At 39.4% G+C, this 22279-nt stretch overlaps 1 protein-coding gene and 1 pseudogene across 2 annotated transcripts; both read left to right on the top strand.

Moving 5' to 3' along the window:
• The first annotated feature begins 29 nt into the window (after nucleotides 1–29).
• LOC148373484 (MICAL-like protein 1) lies at nucleotides 30–14467 on the top strand. 2 transcript variants are annotated; one of them, XM_088325963.1, is made up of 14 exons: nucleotides 30–623; nucleotides 913–961; nucleotides 2164–2305; nucleotides 5004–5050; nucleotides 5124–5266; nucleotides 5347–5840; nucleotides 7022–7157; nucleotides 7251–7659; nucleotides 11138–11260; nucleotides 12172–12298; nucleotides 12374–12464; nucleotides 13368–13441; nucleotides 13511–13625; nucleotides 13711–14467. In XM_088325963.1, the coding sequence occupies exons 1-14, from the start codon at nucleotides 481–483 to the stop codon at nucleotides 13751–13753; spliced, it is 2136 nt and encodes a 711-aa protein (XP_088182089.1). In that variant the 5' UTR covers nucleotides 30–480; the 3' UTR covers nucleotides 13754–14467. The 2 variants fall into 2 exon arrangements, with proteins under 2 accessions (XP_088182089.1, XP_088182087.1); XM_088325961.1 differs by having other exon boundaries at nucleotides 33–623; nucleotides 13703–14467.
• A 6275-nt stretch (nucleotides 14468–20742) lies between these two features.
• LOC148373485 (U2 spliceosomal RNA) lies at nucleotides 20743–20832 on the top strand (annotated as a pseudogene).
• The last annotated feature ends 1447 nt before the right edge of the window (nucleotides 20833–22279 follow it).

The following is a 22279-nucleotide window of genomic DNA, read 5'->3' on the forward strand; positions in this document are numbered from 1 at the left end:
ACTAGTTTCAAAGATAGTCCTGACAGCGTTTGTCTCCCCCTACTGGCTGATATAATTTGGCGTGTGACGCTCAGCAAGATGGATGGACAACCACCGAGGGGATTTTCTTTCTTTTTTGTTTGTCATCAACAAGTGCTCGTGGACTATTGTCATCAAATATATTCGGTATTATTACATAATTCAAAGGTTTTCTTTAGGTCAGTCTCGTAAGATAACTTCTGTGACCTGATTTAATGTCGAAAAAAGACAAGAGCAGAGCTTTCGTGAACTCTGTCGCTTGCAGTTTTCCACCCTTGAGAAAATCATCGCTAAGGTGACTAAATGTGACCCCAAAGTAATACTGTCACTTCATTCTTGAAAATGCATTTGTGGCGTGCTAAATGTAGCCATCAAGCTTCCCCAAACTCCACGTTGCCGTGTTGATTTGTGTCACGTTGGCCCAAACCCTCGTGACGAAGTTCAGACGGCAAGCTTGATAAAATGGCACCGAAGCAAGTTTTGCTCAAGTGGTGCAGAGAAAAATGCGCCACGTACCCTCAGGTGGAAATCACAAATTTGTCCACCTCCTTTCGAGATGGACTTGCATTTTGTGCCATCATCCACAAGCACCGCCCAGATCTCATGTGAGTATTGACAACTGATGATCTGTGTGATGTGCTGCTTCTTCAAAAACTACAAATTACCATCGCATGCTGTTTAATCTGGGTGTAATCTGGCCAACACCACCTAATCTTGCTCTTCGACATCTTTACTTTACTTGTCAGTCTATTGGATTACCAGTACTCCTTTGGCTTGTTAGTGTGGTTACAATAAAATAAGATGTCTTGCTCTTTGTGTGTAATATTTGTGCAATACTTCTCAGACTAAATCCTGTTCTTCTGTTGTTTTGTTGTGTTATTCATCGGGATCCAGAGATTTCAGATCCCTTTCAAGAGCTAATGTTTACAACAACAACCAACTGGTGAGTCATTTGTACACATTGGAGCATGTACCTCTGTGCATAAACACGTTAAACTGCACAGAACTGATTCACAACTAATGTGCACAGTCCGTTGAGATGTGTTCGGAATTAAATATCGAAATGTACCGTTTACCAAATTGTTCGAATTAGTTATCCGACTCCATTAACTAAACACAACCTACATTCACCCAACAATTTATGCACGCTCGTTTCATGAAGGAAAAATGATCAGGAAAGCCGACATATCCACACGGTGGCGGATTTATTTTCCCTTAAATTTTAACTAAGTGTACTCCATCGAAAACGGCCGAATTAGTGTCCATGGGAAGCCTTATTCTGAAGTCCTTTAGCTTTTTCCTATTGGCCATCTTCTCCCCGCACAATGGTGTGCTGGCTCCTCCTATGGGCGTGCCGAGGAAGCCCCCTGGGCTTCACCATCTTGTAGACGAGCGTCCCGATGTCTTGGGTACTCCAAACAACGGCTGCGTCAACAACGTCTGGATGTGCTGATTATCTTATCAGCAGTACGTCCTGTTCCTGTAAACAATCTCTTCCACCACTTATGCCTGCCCTGAACCTTCGCTGCTCATTGAATAAAGGCACAGTCAGTAAATAACTATAGCATTAAACTCAATAAATGTAACTTGTATTTAATCGTATAACATCCTTTATAGTCAAATGTATAACATCCTTCAGATGTAAGGCCTCTATTTAGTTCATATGGTAAAATTTGTCATTTTTGACCACTACAGGGTTCCTGTAGATCCTTCAAAAGTCTTTACAGGCATTGAATTCATTATTCTAAAAATAAGGCCTTGATTGGCATTAAAGTGTCTTAAATCCAACTGTCAAAAGTCTTCAAAACATGAGCACAATAATAAGATTTATGTTTGTTTGAAATAAAATTATTTAATAACATTTATTATTTGTCTTTTTTAATAATTCACCAATTTACTTTCGCGGCAACATCGCATTACCGCAATAAGGGAACTATCAAAACGGTGATGTGGGTTCAGTCGGGCCTTTCAGAGCAGACGCATATCTTGGGTCTACCTTGTACATATTTTTACCTATTTATTTTTTTAGTTTATTTTTTTTCTATCAGCCATTTTTTATCCTGGAGTGCCTTGACTAAACGCATTGTAAACATTTTTGGCTACGTTTTTTTCAATGTAAATAAAGAAAATTTAAACTGTTTTCAGGCCTTTGAAGTTGCTGAAACAAAGCTTGGTATCCCTGCTTTCCTGGTCCCACAAGAAATGCTTGCTACTGAGATCCCCGACGATTTGAGCATTGTCACTTACCTCGCGGAGTATTACGATTACTTCAGTGGGCCGTCTCATGGTGAGCAAGAAGCTAATCTCTCTTTATCAAGTTTTCGTGCTGGAAGCGAATCAATGAGGCAGGGGTCTCCAACGTTTTTTCAGGCTTAGAGCTACTTTTTGTTATTAATTAGTGTAAAGGGCTCCCAGTTTAATATGCATTTCTTATAATGTTATTACTTTGTTGTAAACATGTTATTACTTGGTTATTTATTGAGTTTAGGGTTAAATAGACTCAGTCAACCACTAAAAAAATATTTTACTACAATATCAGAATGACCCAGCTCTGGTGAGCTATTTTCAGGACATGTGCGCGGGCACCTCTACTGTCCTTTCGGGTGTCGTTAGAGAACTCTGCAATAAGGTATGATGAAGTTTGTTCATCACTGTTGAAATGCTAGTTAGTGTATCTGGAAAACAATTTAAACCTTAAAATAATTCCTTCTAAGAAAAGCACACAGTAACTGCTGAGCTTATTTTGGGGTTTATCAGAAGCACTTGAAATAGTGTTGGAATATCTTGACACCCATTCAACAACACTATTAGTTTAGATAAAGCGTATCTCTATTTATAAAAGGGTGCACATTTTTCTGCAGCCAAATAATTAATGCGTTTATTTTGAGACAGCTAACAGGTCACATTACATCTAAAGGTTGGGTGTGTCTTCAAGGTGTCCTTAAAAAGCTGAATATTCTCTCTATTAAGTATGTGTTAACAATACCAAACTGAGTTCAGAGAGCCCTCATCATTTTTTTCCCAAAGCGCCTATATGCCTTTAGCTTACTTTTATCAGAGCTGTTTAGGGTGGTGAGAGTGATTTCATGCTCAATCTTGTGGTATTCTTTCATTCTAGAATGAAAATGGTGAAAGTAAGAAATGGACTGCTTCAAAAACCGTCCAAATACCAACCCAAACCCCAAAAACGATAGAAAAATGAAGAGTTGGTTCGAGTGCGTCCCAGAAATGCACGTATTTGCATGCGCAACAAAGTAGCTTGACATGGGGATTTAAGCCAGAAGATGGCCTTAGCAAGTAGAAAATTTCAAAATTCCAGACAGCACCTTTGAATAATTAGTTGTACTGGTGCATAATTTGGTCCTTTTATGTATTACACTTCCCTTTTGAAACAAAATAACCTTGTTTTTCTCGTAAAAGTATGTGCAAGATTTGTTATTCAAGTTGTATTTTAAACTTGATTTTCTTGTAAAATAATATTTTTTTTCCCCAAAATTTTTTGTCCTTGATCAATATGTATTTTATGCATTATTGTTTGTATTTTGCTAAATATATAATACTTTAAATGCTAAAATATCGCAATTCGTAAAACATTTCATAAAACAAGATTAAAATGAGCAAATTATTTTTCACTGGAACAGGCAGATTATATTTGAAATTATGACTATTTCTCAATTTAAAAAAAATGCAGCGTTTTAACAAAGATGTTGAGATCAGAGGTGTGTAGAGTAGCCAAAAATTTTACCCAAGTAAAATGACTGTTACTTCACAATAATATGACTCCAGCAGAAGTTAGAAGTAGTCATCCAAATAATTACTTGAGTAAAAGTAAAAAAGTTTTCGGTGAAGAACCATTCAAGTACTGAGCAATCATAGCAACGTCTTATTTATTGAAAAATAACAACCATTCAATTAGATAATCAAATTAACAATAATTTCTTTTAATTTAAAAATTGATTAAAATAATCAAGGTAAATTCAAGGACTTAAAAAAACAATTAAATCATAATAGTATAAATTCAAATGAATACATTAAGCACAATAATACTTAATCAAAAAGATTGACCCTTCAGTGCAACAGCAAATAAACTATGTAAAACAAGGACAAACTTTACATTTGTTATGTAAAACATGTTGAATTAAATACACAGGCAACATAAATTAAAACATTTACAAATGTAAAAAAAGTTTAACCTTTTTTATACTTTTGTCAACAACACAGAATCCCTAAAAACAAAGTAGTTCGCGAACAAACCAGATAATTTAGTTGGTTCGTTAGCAAATACCCATTGCTAATTCAGACTGGAGTGAAGTGTAAACCGCAGGGTCCGCCACAGGGACAGACAGACGCGTACTTACATACTTAAGGAACGGCTCTAATGTAGGCTAATGTAGCAGAGTAAGAGTATACTTTCTTCTTCACAAATCTGCTCAAGTAAAAGTAGAAAGTATAGTGATTTAAAAATACTAATGGAAGTAAAAAATGTCCCAAAAAATACATTTACTACGCTACATTTATTTCAGTAACTCGTTTCTACACATTTTTGGTGCAGGCGTAAAATAAGAACAGGTATTCGTTATTATTCAAACATTGGAATTATGTATTTATTCAAAAATAAAGTAAACGGCAGCGTTGCAAAGCTAATAAGGATCTTTGAGGACCTTTTCTACATGAACACAATAATGTACACATTTTTTAAAATACATTTTTCGTAGTTTTGTTTATTGTTTTACTTACTGTTTTTTTTTTGTAACAGTGGTTGACTATGTACACATAATTTCTATTGTTTATAACTAGTGAAAGACCTTTTTTCTGTAGAATTTGTACACGTTCCAATGTCCTTTTCTGCAACATGGTCATGAACGATAATATCGATCAGCTTCCTGCCCAAAATTTTGAAAAGAGTATTTCATCATTATTGCACCCAAGTCGAGAAAATCTTTTGTTGATGTTCATCATTTACATTTTCTCTCTTGACTTTACAGCAGGTCGTTCCAGTTTCAAGTATTCACACATCATTTCATCAAACAAGGTGATAGACCCAAGAAAAAAAAGAGACTCCTGATTCACTGCCCACATTTTTAGAATTGTCAGTTTTTTTCCAGCCTTCAGCTTCTTTGCCTTCCATCAAAGATGAAGAATGTTCCGCTAAACCTCTTGGCACTGTGTGCCATTTTTGCATCAAACCAGTTCATCTTATACAAAGACATGTGATTGAAGGAGCCATCTGGCATCGTGCTTGTTTCAGGTAAAAGCAGGGAAATTATGCAAAACCTGACAATATTTTTCGTTTAAGGCTTTTACTTCAAGCATGTTTTTATTTTTCAGGTGCCAAGTGTGCCAGGGAACCCTCCAAGCGGGATTTTACATTCCAGGAAAGGATGTTGGTTGTTTTATCTGCTCTGACCATGTAACAGATAAGAGGTTTCAGGTATGGGGAGATTGCTTGTCTTTCAGTGGATTGACTCTCATCGGCGTCTCTCAGGGCTCTGGGGAAACAAAGTCACGTGACGGACCGGTTTATAAACCATTGGAATTAGCGCAAACAGCGCAAACAGCGCAAACAGCGCAGCAGGAGTCATCTGACGCAAACGCAAGCATGTCAGGGCCACCATCTCCTCAGCTAAAGGTAAAGGATTTGCCACAGGGTGAAGGCATATTTCCAGCGGTTTGGGAAGGAAGCTATGAGCAGAAAGACGAGACAAAAACCGGGGAGCCCTCACAGGTCCCATCACCAGATGTACAAGCGATGGGTGAAAGTGGGCAGTTGGCTTCAGTTTTGGTCCTTGCAGCTGAAAATCAAACAGTCAGTGTCGCTTCAGGTAAGAAAACACACTTTTGACCTTTCTTTGACCAAGCTAAAAACAGGGTTCATACAGGTGTTTGAAATCCTTGAAAATGCTTGAATTTTAATATTTGGTTTTCAAGGATTGAAAGTATTTGTTTTTTGGGTGAAGTGCTTGTATTGCTTGAATTCGTTGCCATGTTGAACAACAAGTCTGCCCAAAAATAACACACTGCTCTCTGATGGCTTCACTTTGCCATTTATCTTTTTTTGAAGATTTATAAATATTTTTTATTTTATTTCCTGTTTTTTTTTCAGTGTTAATGTGTCTATAAGTATTTTTTTTCTTTTATCTCTCTTTTTCTGTTACTGAATTTTTTTCTTTGTTACTTTTTCACATTTATTTTATTAAACTACATATTGTTTACTGTTGATTGTTTTATTATTCTAATGTTTGTCGTTTATATTTTTGCACTTCAAAAACATATTACAAGGTTCCAAACACACCTACCTGTCCTTCTCTAACTGAATCAAATACTGCTCAGAAAAATTTAACTTCTTTGACAACAACTTCTTTTAAGGTAACGGAAATAGTTACTTCTCCTGGTAACTAGTTACTTTTATGATGGAGTATTTCAGGTACTAACTCAGTTACGTTTTGGAAGATGTAGTGAGTAACTATTACTAATTACGTTATTTAAAGTAACGTGTCCAACACTGTTACCAGTGATACCAGTAATGGGAGGAACTTCCTGCAATCGAAAATGCAAGCTACATATTTACGTAATTTCACCCAACACCTATATGGGGAGAAATTTGTCTCAAAACTATTTACACATGTATTGTTCAGATACACAAATATATATATGATTTAATCATGATCTGAAAATCATATGTCTTGATAAATGCATGCATGATTGATAAATCACATAAGTAAATCGCAGATACACTTTTGCATGTGCAATAGATATGATTCACACCAGATTTCATTTAATGGTTGTGGAGAAATTAAGACATTGGCTCTGAAAGTTCCTAAAGAGTGCTTGAATTTGGCCATGAAAAATGTGTATGAACTACGAACTCCGTAGAAAAAAACGTTAAATTCAAGACCTCTTTGACAATGGTTTAAGAAAATCAATTGTTCAATAATACAGAATAAGTCAATATCTTAAGAATAGTTAATCATTCAGCATATTCACTGTTTTGGGACATATTCAGTAAATGTTGAAGACAGAACTGAAGACAATGAAGTGCAGAAAGACCAGACGACAAGCACGAAGGTAACAAAAGAAAGTCATCATGTGGCAAAAATTGACACCACGCAAAGTCCTCCTTCCTCTTGCTCATCAAACACGTAAGTAAAGTGGCATCGTTGGCTCCCATTTGTAGTGCCCTAATGATAAATAACGTTTGCTATGTTTATTTCCTTGTAACCAAATTCTTCCAGCATAAGCCTGAAAAGTCCTGTGAAAACCAACCATCCATGGCTGGGCATAATCCACCCCGGACCTTGGACACAACTTCCCCCTGTGCAATCCCCAGGACCCCCTGTGCATTCTAAACGAGGGCCAAACGGCCAAGTGTATTGGTACCGACCAAAAGTACCCCCTCCTAATCCTTTCAGTGAGGACCTGGAGCGGGAAGAAGCTGCCAAGGCTGAGCTCCATCACAAAGACCCTCATGTTGAAAATAAACGTCGACTTGACGGCACCGATTCAACGACTTCCAATGCCACACAAAAAGGAAAAGCTAGTCTCATTTTGCCACGAAGTTTTTCAGTGCCAGTTGTCAAATCTACAACGCTACCTTTTGGCACGACTGAGGACAATGAAGCTGCCTCCTCAACACAAAGTAAGGTATGTATGGACAGTTTACTTTAACTTATTCCTCCTGAAACTCACATGGAAGTGAAGGTTATAAGTAAAAGATCTGTTTTGAATGCAGGCATTAACATCTCTGTATGATTACACTTAGCTAACTACTGTACATTAAAATTCCTTAGGAATGAGGGATGGAACATCAGCAAAATGTCACAACATATCACAAGAATTCAAACTTCACGCTATAATAGTTGTTTCAGGACTATAGCGTGCACCTGTTTATGAACCACACCCAGTTGATTTGTAAGGGGAAAACATTTTATTCACACATAAGCCACATCTGATTACAATCATCAGGTGCTAACACTATAATCCGACTTATTTACAAAGATAGTACATAGGACACTGCTTTTGACATGGGTTGGATCAAACACTAGGAGTTCCTCGAGTCAGTCTCAGGGGTTTCGGTAGATCCTCTGCCGCAGAAGTCAAGACGCACCGCTACATCATTTCTATATGCAATAACATGCGCGGCGTGGTCATCTAAAGCTGAAAAAAAAATCACATTTTATGATACACAAAATGGGGTTCGGTGAATGTGCAAAGAAAACTTTCTTTCCAAACAGTGCCTGTAACAAGGCAGTAACACAACACTAACAGGGCCCTAAGAGCTGTGTTGAAAAAAGATCAGGTTGATGTTTGTTTGTATGGACCAGGGATCTCCAACGTGGTGCTTTTGGGCACCAGGTAGCCCCCTAAGACCACCTGAGTAGCCCGCGGACTGTTTCTGAAAATATATCATGGGTCATTGTGATTGTCTATGAAATTGAATTTCCAACTGGCATGATGTTTAGTTGTTGACTGAGCATGTTTTCATTTTTTCCTTTATTTGGAGCTGGTTAGATTGGAGTTGGTTTAGAACCACAGACTAGTTTTAGTAAAAAAGTATGCAACGAGACGAATACTACGCTTCAATCTTTATTCTTCATTACTTTTTATTCTTCATTGTCTTAGCTGCATTCACCCCTCCTGCACTTCCATCCTTTTCCTTGTTTCACAGCGCCCTCTGTGGGAATTTATGTTCCATAACACAACACCGCATAAACATATAAGTGTTTCATTCACTCCCAGCAATTGCCTCTAGCTGGTCGATATTACCTAGACTTTAAGTCCTAGAGGAGGGGTGTCCAAAGTTTTTTTGGTGAGGGCCAAACACAGAAAAATAAGCAAAGGCTCGGGCCACAGACTAGAGGTGACATATTGACTCATGGTTACTGTGTGTATTTCTAACTCACCTATAATGTGAAGAACATTGCTCTGAGTGGGAGCAGTGATGCTGTCCTTTGGATTGAACGATGGCTGGGATGTCAGAAGAAAGTTTGGTGGTTGAGACACCAAGGACTTCACAGAGATGGCTAACGGTCATTCTGGATCTCAGTCTGCTTTTGTTCTGATCTAACAGAGAAAATGTTTGTTCACATATGTATGTTGAGCCGAACAGAAATCGAGAACAGCTTGATTTGTTTTTCAATGTCAGAAAAATCTTGAAAACGCTGGTTGAATTCTGTCACGAGAGATGAAATCACTGACACATATTTCTCCTTTTTAGCAGAAAGGTCTGCCTTTGGAAAAGCAGATTTGATTTCAGACAGCGCAGGGAAGTGTGCCGCATTAAAGCTTCGTAGTTGTGTCTCAAACAGGCGGAGCTTTATACAGAAGGCTTTCATGTGCACATACAGGTGTGACACCTGCTGTTCTTTGCCTTGTAGGTTCTTGCTCAGTGTATTCAGATGATGAGTGAGATCAACTAAAAATTCCAGGTCTGCCAGCCACTGAGGGTCACTCCGTTCACGAAGAGGTCGGCCCTTCTCTTTCAAAATCTTGTCGATTTCAGATCTCAGCGAATAAAAGCGCTGCAGCACGGAGCCGCGGCTGAGCCAGCCCACATCAGAATGGTAGAGTACATCCCCGTACTCAGCATCCACATCGGATAAGAAAGCTTGAAATTCCCTGTGGTACAGTCCTCTAGCTCGAATTATGTTGATAGTTTTCATCACATCACCCAGCTGGAGAGTCTTGGCACACAGTGCTTCTTGGTGGATTATACAGTGCATCCTAACAGCCTCACCTCCGCTCTCTTTTACCATGGATGCTATTCCTTTGCGCTCACCGGTCATGGCCGGAGCTCCATCCGTTGTTACTCCACAGAGCTTGTCCCATTTAAGCCCCATCTTTTCAACTGCCTCTGACACAGCTTCAAAAAGATTTCCACCAGTCGTTGTGCCTTTTAGGCTCATCATATCAAGCAGCTCCTCCGTACAGCAAAAATGATCATCGACTCCCCGCAAAAAAAATTACCAGCTGTGCGGTGTCTGTGGCGTCTGTGCTCTCATCGCATGCTATCGAGAAAAAAATCAAAAGCAGAAGCTTTGTCTCTCAGCTGAATTTTCAGGTTAGCTGACAAGTCCGTGACTCTCCGCACCACTGTATTTCTGGATAAGCTCACTTTGTGGAAATCCTGCACTTTTTCCGGGCACATTACTTCTGTGACTTTGATGAGGCAGGCTCTGCTCTATGAAATCACCGTCTGAGAACGGTTTGCCATGCTGGGCAATAAGTCGAGCAACTTCCTAGCATGCGTAGCTCTGATGCTTGGTGTCATAGTGCAGAGGGTCATTATACTCCTTCATCACGGCAACATCTTCATTACAAATCAAACAGACACACTTTCCGTTGATTTCTTTGAAGAAATAGTCATTTTCCCACCGTGGTTGAAATCTTCTGCACTCACTTGCTATCTTTTGTTTCTTCGGTGCTGCCATTTTTGGTGACTTGTGGTAAATGCTTTTCTTTGCTTAATTTTGTTTAGTGGAGAAGCACCTTTTCCGTTACTGGCTTCATCTAGTGTTAAAACTGAGAAGTGCAACAGAGTTGAGCTCAAGCGCCATGTGCGGGCCATATTCAACTATATTTTCAGAATTTGCTGCGGGCCAATAAAAACTGACCTGCGGGCCGCAGAGGGTGAGCCAGGGCGATCATGAGCTCACTTGTGAAAAGGGGTTCGAGTCCCTCACTCTTCCACCTTAATCTATGCTTTTTGGAGTATTTGGACTCTCTTTCTCTCATTGTGAATGCACTCTGTTAGAATAAGAAGTATTTGATGGGAATGGGAAGTAATTAGATCAGGCTGAAGTTGCTCCAGACACGCTCCTCTTTCCCTACCAAATGATATTTTTGCATGCATTAGTAGGAATGTGGCCACTTAAAAGACTTATCAGTAAATGTAAATTATATATATATAATCATTTAAAAAATGTTGCTTGGGCTATTTGTATTTAATGCCAAGTAGAGTTAACGTCCTACTGGATTCATAAATTGTCTCCTTCATTCTATTTATAAATCCACCTTTACCCGATGTGCTGCTTTTGGTATTTTGACATAATAAAGTCGTTATCTCTTATCATTATAGTAGTATCCCAAGCATTAAGGACAATAAATTATTTTATCTTAGTAGGTTTGCAAAGAGAATGACCAGTTTGAAGCCAAAACAGAAATGCCCAAATCTAAAACCCTCCAGACCCTGACTTCCGGACGGGCACCTGCTCCTGGACATGGCTTCCCACTTGTGAAAAGGAAGGTATGAGAATTCTAAACATGACTAACTTAAATATAACTTTAAAATGATTTTCTGTTTTTCTGCTTAATTTTCACAAACATTTCATTGTTTTTCAACTGGCGTGCCGGGGCACACTATTGTGCCGTGAGATGTTGTCTAGTGTGCCACTGGAATTTGCAAAAAAAGCATGCCATTGTTTAGTATATTTCTTCCAGGGTAGGCCGAGTAACTGGTATATTCAACCACAGCATTAGGTAGCAGCAGATATTTTTCTTTATACTAATTAACTGCTAATGAGATAGGACATTATTTTGAATGAGATATTATCTTAACATTGTTCTACAAAAGAAATAAATTTAGTACAAATCTTACACATAACTTTTCAGAAAACCGCTTTTATTTTATTATATTTGTTATATTTTATTACTTTCTTATTATATAAAAAAAAACGAAATAGTCAGAACGTATAAAATATTTTTTGTTCCACTGGCAGACATTTTTTTTGCAAATTTTAAGTATTATTTCCATTATTTTTGGAGAAAAAATAAGATGAAAAAAGTTAATTCTAAAAAAAGGTTTAAGTATAGTTGATCAAAAATACAGCAAAATTATTAACCTAAACAAATAACTTCCTCAACCAAAGTAACCACAAATGATAACAAAAACTCCACAGTGTCAATTAAGGCAACATGATAAATTAAGCTTTGAAAACACAAACATGCAACTGGTGCCGGGAATTTATCTTTCAACATTCTCGAGGGACATTGAGCTTCGAGATTTTATTTTTTTTAATTTAAAAAAAAAAAAAAAGTGTGCCTTGGCTTTATAAAGTTTGTGACCCACTGATTTAGATTTCTCACACGATTCGGTCATTTGGATTACTTGGTGGTCTTCTTTTGACTGACTGCGTTGTGTCATTTGTTGTTCGGCAGGTTCAGGCAGACCAGTATCCTTCTCCAGCACATTTAAAAGAACAAACACAACAAGTGCAAAAACAGCTGCAGGCATTGGAGGAACAAGGCATCGACCTGGAGAAAAATATTAGAGAATGCCAGAATGGTTCATTGTGTTTTTTTATTTAGAAAGAAATTGATGCTCTATCCATAATATTGAGAGGCATTTTTTTTTCCTTAGACAAAGAAGAAGAACATCTGGTGACTGAATGGCTTGATCTTACTCATGAGAGGCGAGATCTGATGCGAAGAGATACAGAGCTAGTTTATTTGTAAGTACGTTTGCCATGATATGTGAAGGCCTTACAGCAGGGGTCTCAAAGTCAGAGTCTGGGTGAGGCTGGACCGCATCAGGTTTTGCACAGGAAAAACTTGATAAAAAATTCCAATGTTCTCAAATATCTTTATTTTAGACACACAATAAGATGGAAACAAATAAACATATTAAAATGAATAATGAAATAAATCATCCAATACAATATTAACACAGGAGCTATAAACAACTGATGAAACCACGAATAGCTGGTTACTAAAAAAGATTTTTTTTAACCGGGTCAATTGCCTGTATTAAACACGAATGCAACAGTAAACATGAACTGTTCTGAACATGGCTTCTCCTGCTGAGTCCTTGCTGCTATAAACACAACCCAAAAAGTGATCATAAATGTACCCTAAAACAATCCCAAAAATTACAAAATAACACGCAAAAAACAACGGAAAATCAACAAAACAAATTTTAAAAAATGCTGAAAATGATGTAGAAGCACTTAAAAGTAGTAAAGAGGTACATATTAATCAAAAGTATGATTAAAAAAAGATTGAAATATGACCTAAAAAGTAACCAAAAAAAACAAAAATGAAGAAAATCTGACAAATAACAAACAAACCTAAAAACGAAAATTTCCAAAAAAACGACCCAAAAAGTAACTGAAAACTAAAAACAATGTCAAAAAACAAATGCCGAAACGATTGGAAAAACGACCAAAAACTGACTAAAATCACATTAAAGACACATTTATAAAATGATTGCAAACTTTGTTTTTGTCCCCCCCATCAAAAAGTATCATCCCACGTGTTTAAGAAAACCAAGCCTTACAGGAAATAGTTGTCAAAAAGAAAAAGAAACATGAATTAAAAAAAGTAATAATTGAAAGCAACTGTGTTTTGTGTGTAAGAACTAAGCAACAAAGTTTGGAGGAAAGGCAGGCAGACGTGGAGTACGAGCTCAGACGTCTCCTCAACAAGCCTGGTGAGATTTCCGTGCTCGACTTTTTTGCCTTTTTCATATAAGCGCCGTGATCCCAATTCATTTTTTCAGAAAGCGCCTGGAGTCAAGAAGATCGAGATCATGAGCAAAGCCGGATGGCCGAGCTGCTTGTCGTCATCGAACAGAGGAACCAGATCGTCAACATTTTAGATCAGGATAGGAAGAGGTGCAGTAAGAACAAACAATACAGTACTAGCATTTATTTTTGTTTGGTGGAAACATAGTCACGTATTTTCTACCTAGGGAGCTAGAGGAGGATGCACTTCCAGAAGAGATGATCAAGAACCTAGGTGAAAGAGGTTTGAAAGAGCTGAAGAAATCAAAAGGAAAATTCAAACCTTCAAAGGTTTTCAAGATCAACCGCAAAAACGAGTGTGAAAAGAGCCCCATGGACAAAAAGAGCTGAACCCACACGGAAGAAAATCAAGGAAAACTCAGACATCAGTTGAAAACTGTTACTTGTTTTCCCTGTTTTACTCTTTGCATTTTATGTGTTATGTAAGTGCAAGAATGAAAAATGAATCACTGTTAAAATTACTGCTTTTGTACTAGTTTATGAGGAATAGAAAAAATACTCTAGCCATTTGATGTATTTTCACTAAACAAGAAAAATACAACTTTCTTCATTCAGTTCAGCGTTTTTAGGTTATAATCCTGATGAAACAAACGTAACAAAATAATGATGGCCAAGCACATTGATATTTTATTGATATAGTTACAGCAAGCAGAAAATCTATGATACTGTTAAACATAATATTTATGGTATCTTCTATGCAATCAATGCATCTATGTAACTTGGATTACTGTATAGTCTATTGTGAAAAAAGCTTTAAGCAGCTCAATTAAAAGGACGCTCAAATGTTGTACGTGCTGTCCACCATTTGAAACTTTGTTACGCTTTGCCGCCATCTCCTGGCCTAAAGTCATGTTGCAGCCTCAGGCAGTTCATTCATCAAGTACGTGTATATCTTAGATGCGCTAAAATAAACTCGTATTTTTTTCATCTTTTGGGGTTCTGTATTGGCGTTTGGACTGTTTTTGAAACTGAACTTTTCTAACATTTCAAATTTTCATGCTACACTCACAAAAGAACTGACATGATGAGCGTGAAATCACTCTCCACTCCCGCACCCCCCTTTAAGTCAAGTCACCTCGAGTCATATTTATTTGTATAGCCTTTTATCACAAAGGGCTGTACAGACCACATATGATTGCAAACTACAGACTATTACACCATCCCCTGATCTAAAACCTACATGAGGGCAAGGAAAAACTAAAAAACCTCAACATATGGCAAATGAAGAAATCTGAGAAGGGACCGCACATGAGGTAATAAACCTCAGATGACCAGGCTGCAACTAAAGTTGCAGCCTGGTCCATCATATGCAATAGAATAGAACTGTGTTTTAAGCTTAGATTTAAACAGCTCCACCGAGGTTACTGATTGAATCACATAGGGCACAGCTTTCCACAGCACCGGGGCACAAATGGAGAATGCTCTCAAACCTGCAGATCACTTATACAAAGAAAAAGATGAAATACAAATACATTTTAACCTTTCTATTCTTAAAAAATCAAATTCAGTAGAACAGAATCCCTGGAAAAAATGCATTTTTACAAATCATAAGAGACATATAGCATCTCGAAGGGAACCAGCTTTCGATTGGTGGGTACCCGGCTCCGACTTCCAATAGTCGGCCCATAAAGACATTTTGTTCACGAAAGGCACGAGTCATGGCTCTTACATTTCTCACGAATCAGCCCTTAATTCGCTTGTTCTTTCGGTGCTTTGTAAATACTATACTCGTAATCTCTGTTTAACGAAATGGTAGTGGCTATTTTGAATGGCAAATCAAAGGCTCTTTACCTCTGTTTTTTTTTGGTTTGAACAAATTTATTGACACTAAAAACAGAAAACAATCATGACAATCTCAACAGCAATTAAGCACATTCACAATATTATATTCCAATATTACGTTTTTAACAGCAAACACAAAGTGAGGTTTGAACAAACCTTCTCGAAAATCAAACATATTCACAATTTCATTATATAACATCTTTGTTAGTGTCAATAGATCCGTCCAGGCCAAAGTCGATTGTCCTCGGTCTGAACAAATCCACCGACACCAACAGCAGCAAAACACAGCCATTAAGCATATTCACAATTTTTTTATATCTGACAATATGACGTGACGATATGACGTTTTAACATTTTTTCCTGACATTTTCAACATCAATTAAACAATTTCAGAGTTATTTTCTTTTAACAGTAGTTAACCAGCGTGTAAAAGGCAATACTATTGTGCAAGGGCATAGCTCTGCCATCCCACCCTCCCAAGCAGCATTCTTCCAGTCCTCTGTGTGGGTCCTCTCCCTTCTGCGTGGGTCCTCTCCCTTCTGGGTTCCACAACCCAGGCCGTTGCTGCCGGGACTCCCACAGTGTAGCTCCGGCTCCCCCCTCCGGGTGGGTGCAGACGAGTCTTCTTTATGGCTGCGTCCTAGGCCCGCCGCTCGCAGATTGTATGGTATCTGCAGCCATTTGGAGCACAGCCACGGGGGGGATCTGCCTGCACCTCCATACCAGCAGGTTTCTGGAGGTCCAGATGGCGTCCTTGATGGCGGCGAGAGTGAGCCGGTCCCTGGCAAAGTCGTTCCGAGGCCTCCTCGACCGACTCACCCAGTAAAGCACGTACTGTGCATCAGGGACCTCTCCTGCTGGCAAGTCCGGGAACTCTCCTAGTTGTTCGGCCATTGTCCACAAGACCTGGGCAGCGCTGCACTCACAAAAAAGGTGCCTCACCGACTCCTGGGCGCCACAGCCAGGTTGAGGGCACGTCGAAGTCGCTGACATTCCTCGGTGGTGCATTACGGCTCTGACTGGGAGAACTTCATGAGCCACCATCCATGACAAGTCTCGTAGTCTGTTTGGGAGGGCAGGATGATTGACGATTCGCCAAACGCAAGCCCCCGCACAGGGCTTACTGTAGCTCGCTCTTGCACAATAGCAATAAGGGCCCTGTGGTTTTGTAAAGTGTGACATTCTTGTGTCTCCAAATCAAACTTCTTCAAAAAATCCCGAATAAAGAGATGTGTTGGTGGCAAGTTAAACGAAACTGGAATCAAACGATTGTCTGGTACAAGCTTTAGCTTCCGCAAATATGAGCCCATCCAAAAACGGGTCATTGCTTGACTTTTCGGGTTGTTGGGTGGGCCCACAGCGTTTTGGAAGTGGAGAGAGACATATTTGCTTCCCAGGAAAAGCTGGAGGTAAGGCACTCCTTTCCCCCCTTTTTCCTTTTTCTTTTTCATTGTATCTCTTTTTATCCTTTCCCACTTTGAGCCCCAGACAAAGCGAAAGATGGCTCGGTCCAGTTGTAACAGCACGTTTCTTTTAGGCATAAAAATTAAACTGATTGACAAAAGCATTGGGAGGATGATCGCTTTGATGATTAGGACCTTCCCCTCTATTGTCAGTTTTCTTAGTGACCAAAAAACAAGTTTTTGCTTAACTTTCCTTGTCACGTCATCCCAGTTGGTCTCGCCTCCTCCATCCGCATTGAATTTTATCCCTAGGATTTTCTGGTCTGTCTTTAACCCCGTCAGCGGGAGTCCTGCCTTTTCTGTCTCTTTCCACATTCCATAAAACTTCACTTGTGATTTTTCTCTATTTAGCCTTGACCCAGACGCCCTCCCAAACAGGTCAGTCAAGTCAAGGGCTCTTTCAACAGATGCGCGGTCAGTACACAAAATATTAAAATCATCCATGTACAAAACACACTTGGTAATTTGTCCCCCACTTCCTGGGATATTGATGCCTTCGACAAATCTATCTTTTCTTAACATTTGTGCCAAAGGTTCAATGCAAAGAACATAGAGAAGGGGAGACATAGGGCAACCTTGACGTACACCGCAGTTGATCTCGATTGCTTCCGATAAATTCCCGTTAATCATGAATTTGCTGTAGATGTCTCGGTATAGCAGTCCTACCCACTTGATGTATTTTTGGGGAAAACCACATTTTTGCAATACCCTGAAGAGGTATTGGTGCGAGACTTGATCAAAGGCTTTTTCAAAGTCTAGGTTTAGGACCGCTAGTCGCATGTTTCTGTCTCTTGCATAACAAATGGTGTCACGGATCAGCATGAGACTGTCGCTGATCTTCCTTCCCACAATGGCACAGGTTTGGTCTGGATCAACCAAGTCTCCCAAGACAACAGACATTCGTGTTGCTAGAAGCTTGCTGAAAATTTTACAGTCCACGTTTAAAAGCGTTATGGGTCGCCAGTTTTTTAAGTCAATTTTGTCTCCTTTTTTGTGCAATAGAGTAACTATCCCTATTCTGAAACTGTCTGGCATATGGTCTCGACTGGAAAATTCGTTAAAAACAGTTAACAGATCTGGTGCTAAAATATCCCAAAAAGAACGGTAAAATTCGAGGTTGAGTCCGTCCTCCCCGGGTGATTTGCCTTTTTTCATAGTCTTTATGCAATCATTCAGTTGGTCTTGGGTAAAGTCCGATGTTAAAAAGGGGTCTTGACGCACTGATCTTGAAATATGATCTAATACATGCCCCATTTCATTCTCATATGTTTCTTTCTTTTCAAATAATTTTTTGTAGTAGTCTTCGACCAATCTGGTTATTTCACTACTTTCCGTTTTCGTTTTGAAGTTTAAAAATCCCCTCATTTTTGCCCATAATTTTTTTTAAAAAATAGCGTGTACATTTTTCCCCTTCTTCTATTTCTCTTTCTCTGCTTCTTATTATGATGCCTTTGCTCTTTATTTCCGCCAAAGCGTTTAGTTCTTGTTTGGTCTCTTTGATTTCATCATTAAAGTCCATCCCCTTTTCTGTTAGGATGAAATAGCGTTGGAGTCTTCTTTGTAGTCCCGACATGCGTTTCATCTCTTTAAGTTTCTTGTTTTTCCCTGCATTTTTAAAAAAGGTCTGTGTTCGTTTCTTGGTCATTTCCCACCATTGTGCTCGTGAATCATACGAGTCTTGAAGGGTCTGCCAGTCTTTGTACAGCTCCCTGTATTGTGCGGCTAGAGCCTCATCCTCCAGCAGGGAGCAGTTTAACTTCCACAAACCCTTCCCAACAGTCATGAAGGAAAATGAGAAAGAGCAGGACAGTAGCAAGTGATCCGAAAAAAAAACTGGAATTAATCTCGCATCACTCTGTGCTAAACCCCTCGTAAATATGTAGTCTATTCGAGAGGCTCTGGCATTGTCACTACTGAACCAGGTGAAGCCCTCCTCTCCTGGATGTATGGATTTGAAACAGTCCACCAGTTTAAATGTCCGGCACATGTCTTGTAATAAAGTTGATGTTTTATCTACTTTAAACTCCTCATCGTTCCTCTTTCTATCCTTCCTACTTAGGATGCAATTAAAATCTCGTCCCACGATTAGTGGTTGATGGCCTAGCATATGCGACTGGATGTCCTCTAAAAGTTCGTACCTGAGTTGTCTGTCGGCATGGCCGTATATGTTAATGAGGTTAAAATCATTCCCTATATAAGAAAGTCTTGCTAAGATTGCGCGTCCGTCTCTCATCACAGTACTCCCCTTTATGATGAGTTGAGGGTTGTTTATTAAAATGGCTACCCCATCGTTACGGTTTTCATTCGAGCCACTCCATAATGACGGATATGGCCAAATCTCTTCCCACTGTTTATAATTTTTTAGAAAGGGGATGCAGCATTCCTGTAGTAAAAACACATCTGTTCTGATAGTTTTTAAGAACGATAAAACACTGTGAGCCTTAACCTTTGATCTCACACTTCTTACATTGATAGTAGAGAATGTAATGTTCATAATTGTTGTTAAAGTATTTAAACTAGTTAGACAAAACCGGGGGATCTGAGTCCATTCTTTGGTGATCATCGAGATCATCGAGAGTGTCACCTGTGTCAGACACATCACTTAAGAGTAGTACCTCATTTTGAGACTCACCGGGGAAAACTCTGGGACCCTCTGACTCTCTGTCTATGGTTCCAGGTCTTCCCCTTTTTTCTGGGTTAGGGGGTGAGCCAGAGGACCTATCAAGGGGTCTCTTACTTCCTTGCCCACAAAGGGTCAGATTTTTTCCCTCCCCGACTTCCTCCGTCTCAACTTCATACAGTTCCCTTGTGGGCTTATTCACCGGCAATCGGCTTTCTTCTAAATCTCTTATCTTTGTTTCTGGTTTTTTCACCACTCCCAATTTTGTCTTACTTTTACTCCTCTTTCCAGTGCCCGTATGGGTTTTTGGAGAGTCATTCGCCTTTTCGATTTGTTTGTCTTCTCCAAATCCCGGCAATGGCGTAGCAAACAAATTTGCCAATTTGAACTCTCTTCCAGGCCCTTCCTGATTAATATGTGTTTTCGGAGTGGCAGTTGCTTTTTCTATTCGTTTGTCATGTCCAAATTCAGGTATTTTATGAGAAATCGAATTAGAATTTCCAGGTTCTTCCTGTTTCAATTTTGATTCTCTGGTCTCTGCTCCAGGGGTTTTGGTAGGTACATTTTTTTTTCAATTTGTTTGTCTTGTCCAATTTCTTTGTGCATTTCTTGATCAATTTCATTGGGTATTTCCATAACTTTATTCATTTCCTGTTCATCTTCATTGGGTATTTCTATAACTTCATTAATTTCTTGTTCATTTTCATTTTGTATTTCCATGACTTTATTAATTTCATTGTCTTTGTTATCTTTATTCATTTCATTGTCTTTGTGACATTTATTCATTTCATTATCTATGTTGTCTGACATCATTTCATTGTCTTTGTTGTCTTTGTTAACTGCCTTCCTAGCTTTCAATTTGTTAGCAAACGAATTCGGGCAGTTTCTAAAGAGGTGATTCGTTTCTCCACAGAGATTGCATTTTCTGCTATTGATACATTCCTCAAAGGAATGTCCAATTGTTCTGCACTTTCCACAAAAAATTCGATCACATACCTCAGCCAGATGCCCATGCTCACCACATTTGTGACAGAGTTTCGGTTGCCCTTGATAGTGGATAAAGCCACGGTTTTCCCCCAGGAATATAGTCGACGGGATTTGTTTCAGTCCCTGAAAGCCCTGAGGATCTTGCCGTAGTTGGACTGGTACCCTCCAGGCACCAGTCCAATAGCCTTTCTCACACCTCACCTTCATAGCCTGGCCTTTTACTGAGCAGTATCTACTCAACCAATAACAGACGTCATCAGCACTGATTATTTCACTAAACATTCTAACAACGACAATCTTGTTAGCATTACCATCTATTTAGTTAGTGGCTGAGCGCGGAGTGGCATCCAGGCGCTTTGATTTTTGCATTCCGGAGATGGAATAAGAGCTTGCTCTGTCCACTCCACGCATCGGCCCGGTATTGCAGTACCTCCGGGAACGGTGCATTCGCAATGATCGCAACAAGGCTTTAGGGCTAGGACCTTAGCTTGGCCTTTTGGCTGAGAGTAAGTGTCCCGGCTTCTAGGCTTTGTAGCGTATTATGAACTGACCGATAACGGATAGTGAATAATGAATAACGAAGATAGATAAATAACCCTTAAAAACCCCAAAACCCCTATCAGTCAGCTTCTCCACTGTAAATCCTGAAAACTGGGACCTCACTCCCTCAAAGCGATTCCAAAACTTTGCCAGAAGTCATTTTTATGACAGCATGTACCTCCTCCTTTTTAAACTTCAGAATCTTTTCAACAAACTTGTTAATAAAATCCGTTCTTGACATTCCCTCCGAAATTGCCACAACATCTTTGAGCAAGAATCTCACGCAGTTACGTCTCCGCCCGCCGGTATAGTGCCCGGCCATGGCAGGACTCGGCTGCTTTACTTCTAACTATGTTAAAATGGTTAGAATTGTAAAATTAATAATTAACAATACTCTTAAAACCGACGCCAATGACAGTATAAACGCATAGAACGAGCAGTGCTAACCTGATGCGTCCACCATCAACCGCAGTTTGGTATTGTTAATGTAGTAGACTGATGTTTTTGTTGATCTACTCCACAGTTAAACTACGTCTTTATTTAGCTAAAAGCTCTTTTAGTATTAGGAGTTCATCATTCCTTTTATACGACTTTGTGGTTTTATTACCAACAGTTTTACAGTGTTATATTGCCTTACCACGGTGTCGCAGTGGTTAGCGCGTGTGCGGCACAGTTCTAAGGTCTTGGGAACCTACTGTGTGGGCTCAAATCCAGCTACCGGACTTCCTGTTCGGAGTTTGTATGTTCTCCCCGTGCTTGCGTGGGTTTCCTCCGGGCACTCCGGTTTCCTCCCACATTCCAAAGACATGCATTTCAGGTTAATTGGCCAGTCCAAATTGTCCCTAGGTGTGAATGAGCGAGCGAGTTGTCTGTCCCTTTGTGCCCTGCGATTGGCTGGCAACCAGTTCAGGGTGTCCCCTGCCCACTGCCCGATGATTGCTGGGGTGGGCTCCAGCACCCCCGCGACCTTACTGAGGATAAGCGGTGCAGCTAATGAGATGAGATGAGATATTGCCTTACAGCATCCGATAGATCGGAAGTTCCACGATTGACTGCTTAATCAGTAACTCTGGTTGAGGATCGATTACTTTGGTCTAGTCATTGAGCACTGTAGGGGCACTGCACGCGTTTCCCTTCAGTATGGTGTTCATGAGGAGGAGCAGCGTCTAATTTTTCCTTCTCTACACCTTGTCCCTTTTACAGGGGCCTTGCGTTAACAGAAACTTGATAAAGTATTCTACTTTCAATTTTTAAGGACACCTCAAAAGACGCAGCGCACCTTTAATTTAGGAATGATTATTTTCCAACAAACAGAAAATTGAACTTCAACTTTTGAGAATTAATTATCAAGC

This window comes from Urocampus carinirostris, chromosome 1 (assembly GCF_059441175.1).
Source record: "Urocampus carinirostris isolate Australia breed hairy pipefish chromosome 1, RoL_Ucar_1.0, whole genome shotgun sequence".
NCBI classification, from domain to species: domain Eukaryota; kingdom Metazoa; phylum Chordata; class Actinopteri; order Syngnathiformes; family Syngnathidae; genus Urocampus; species Urocampus carinirostris.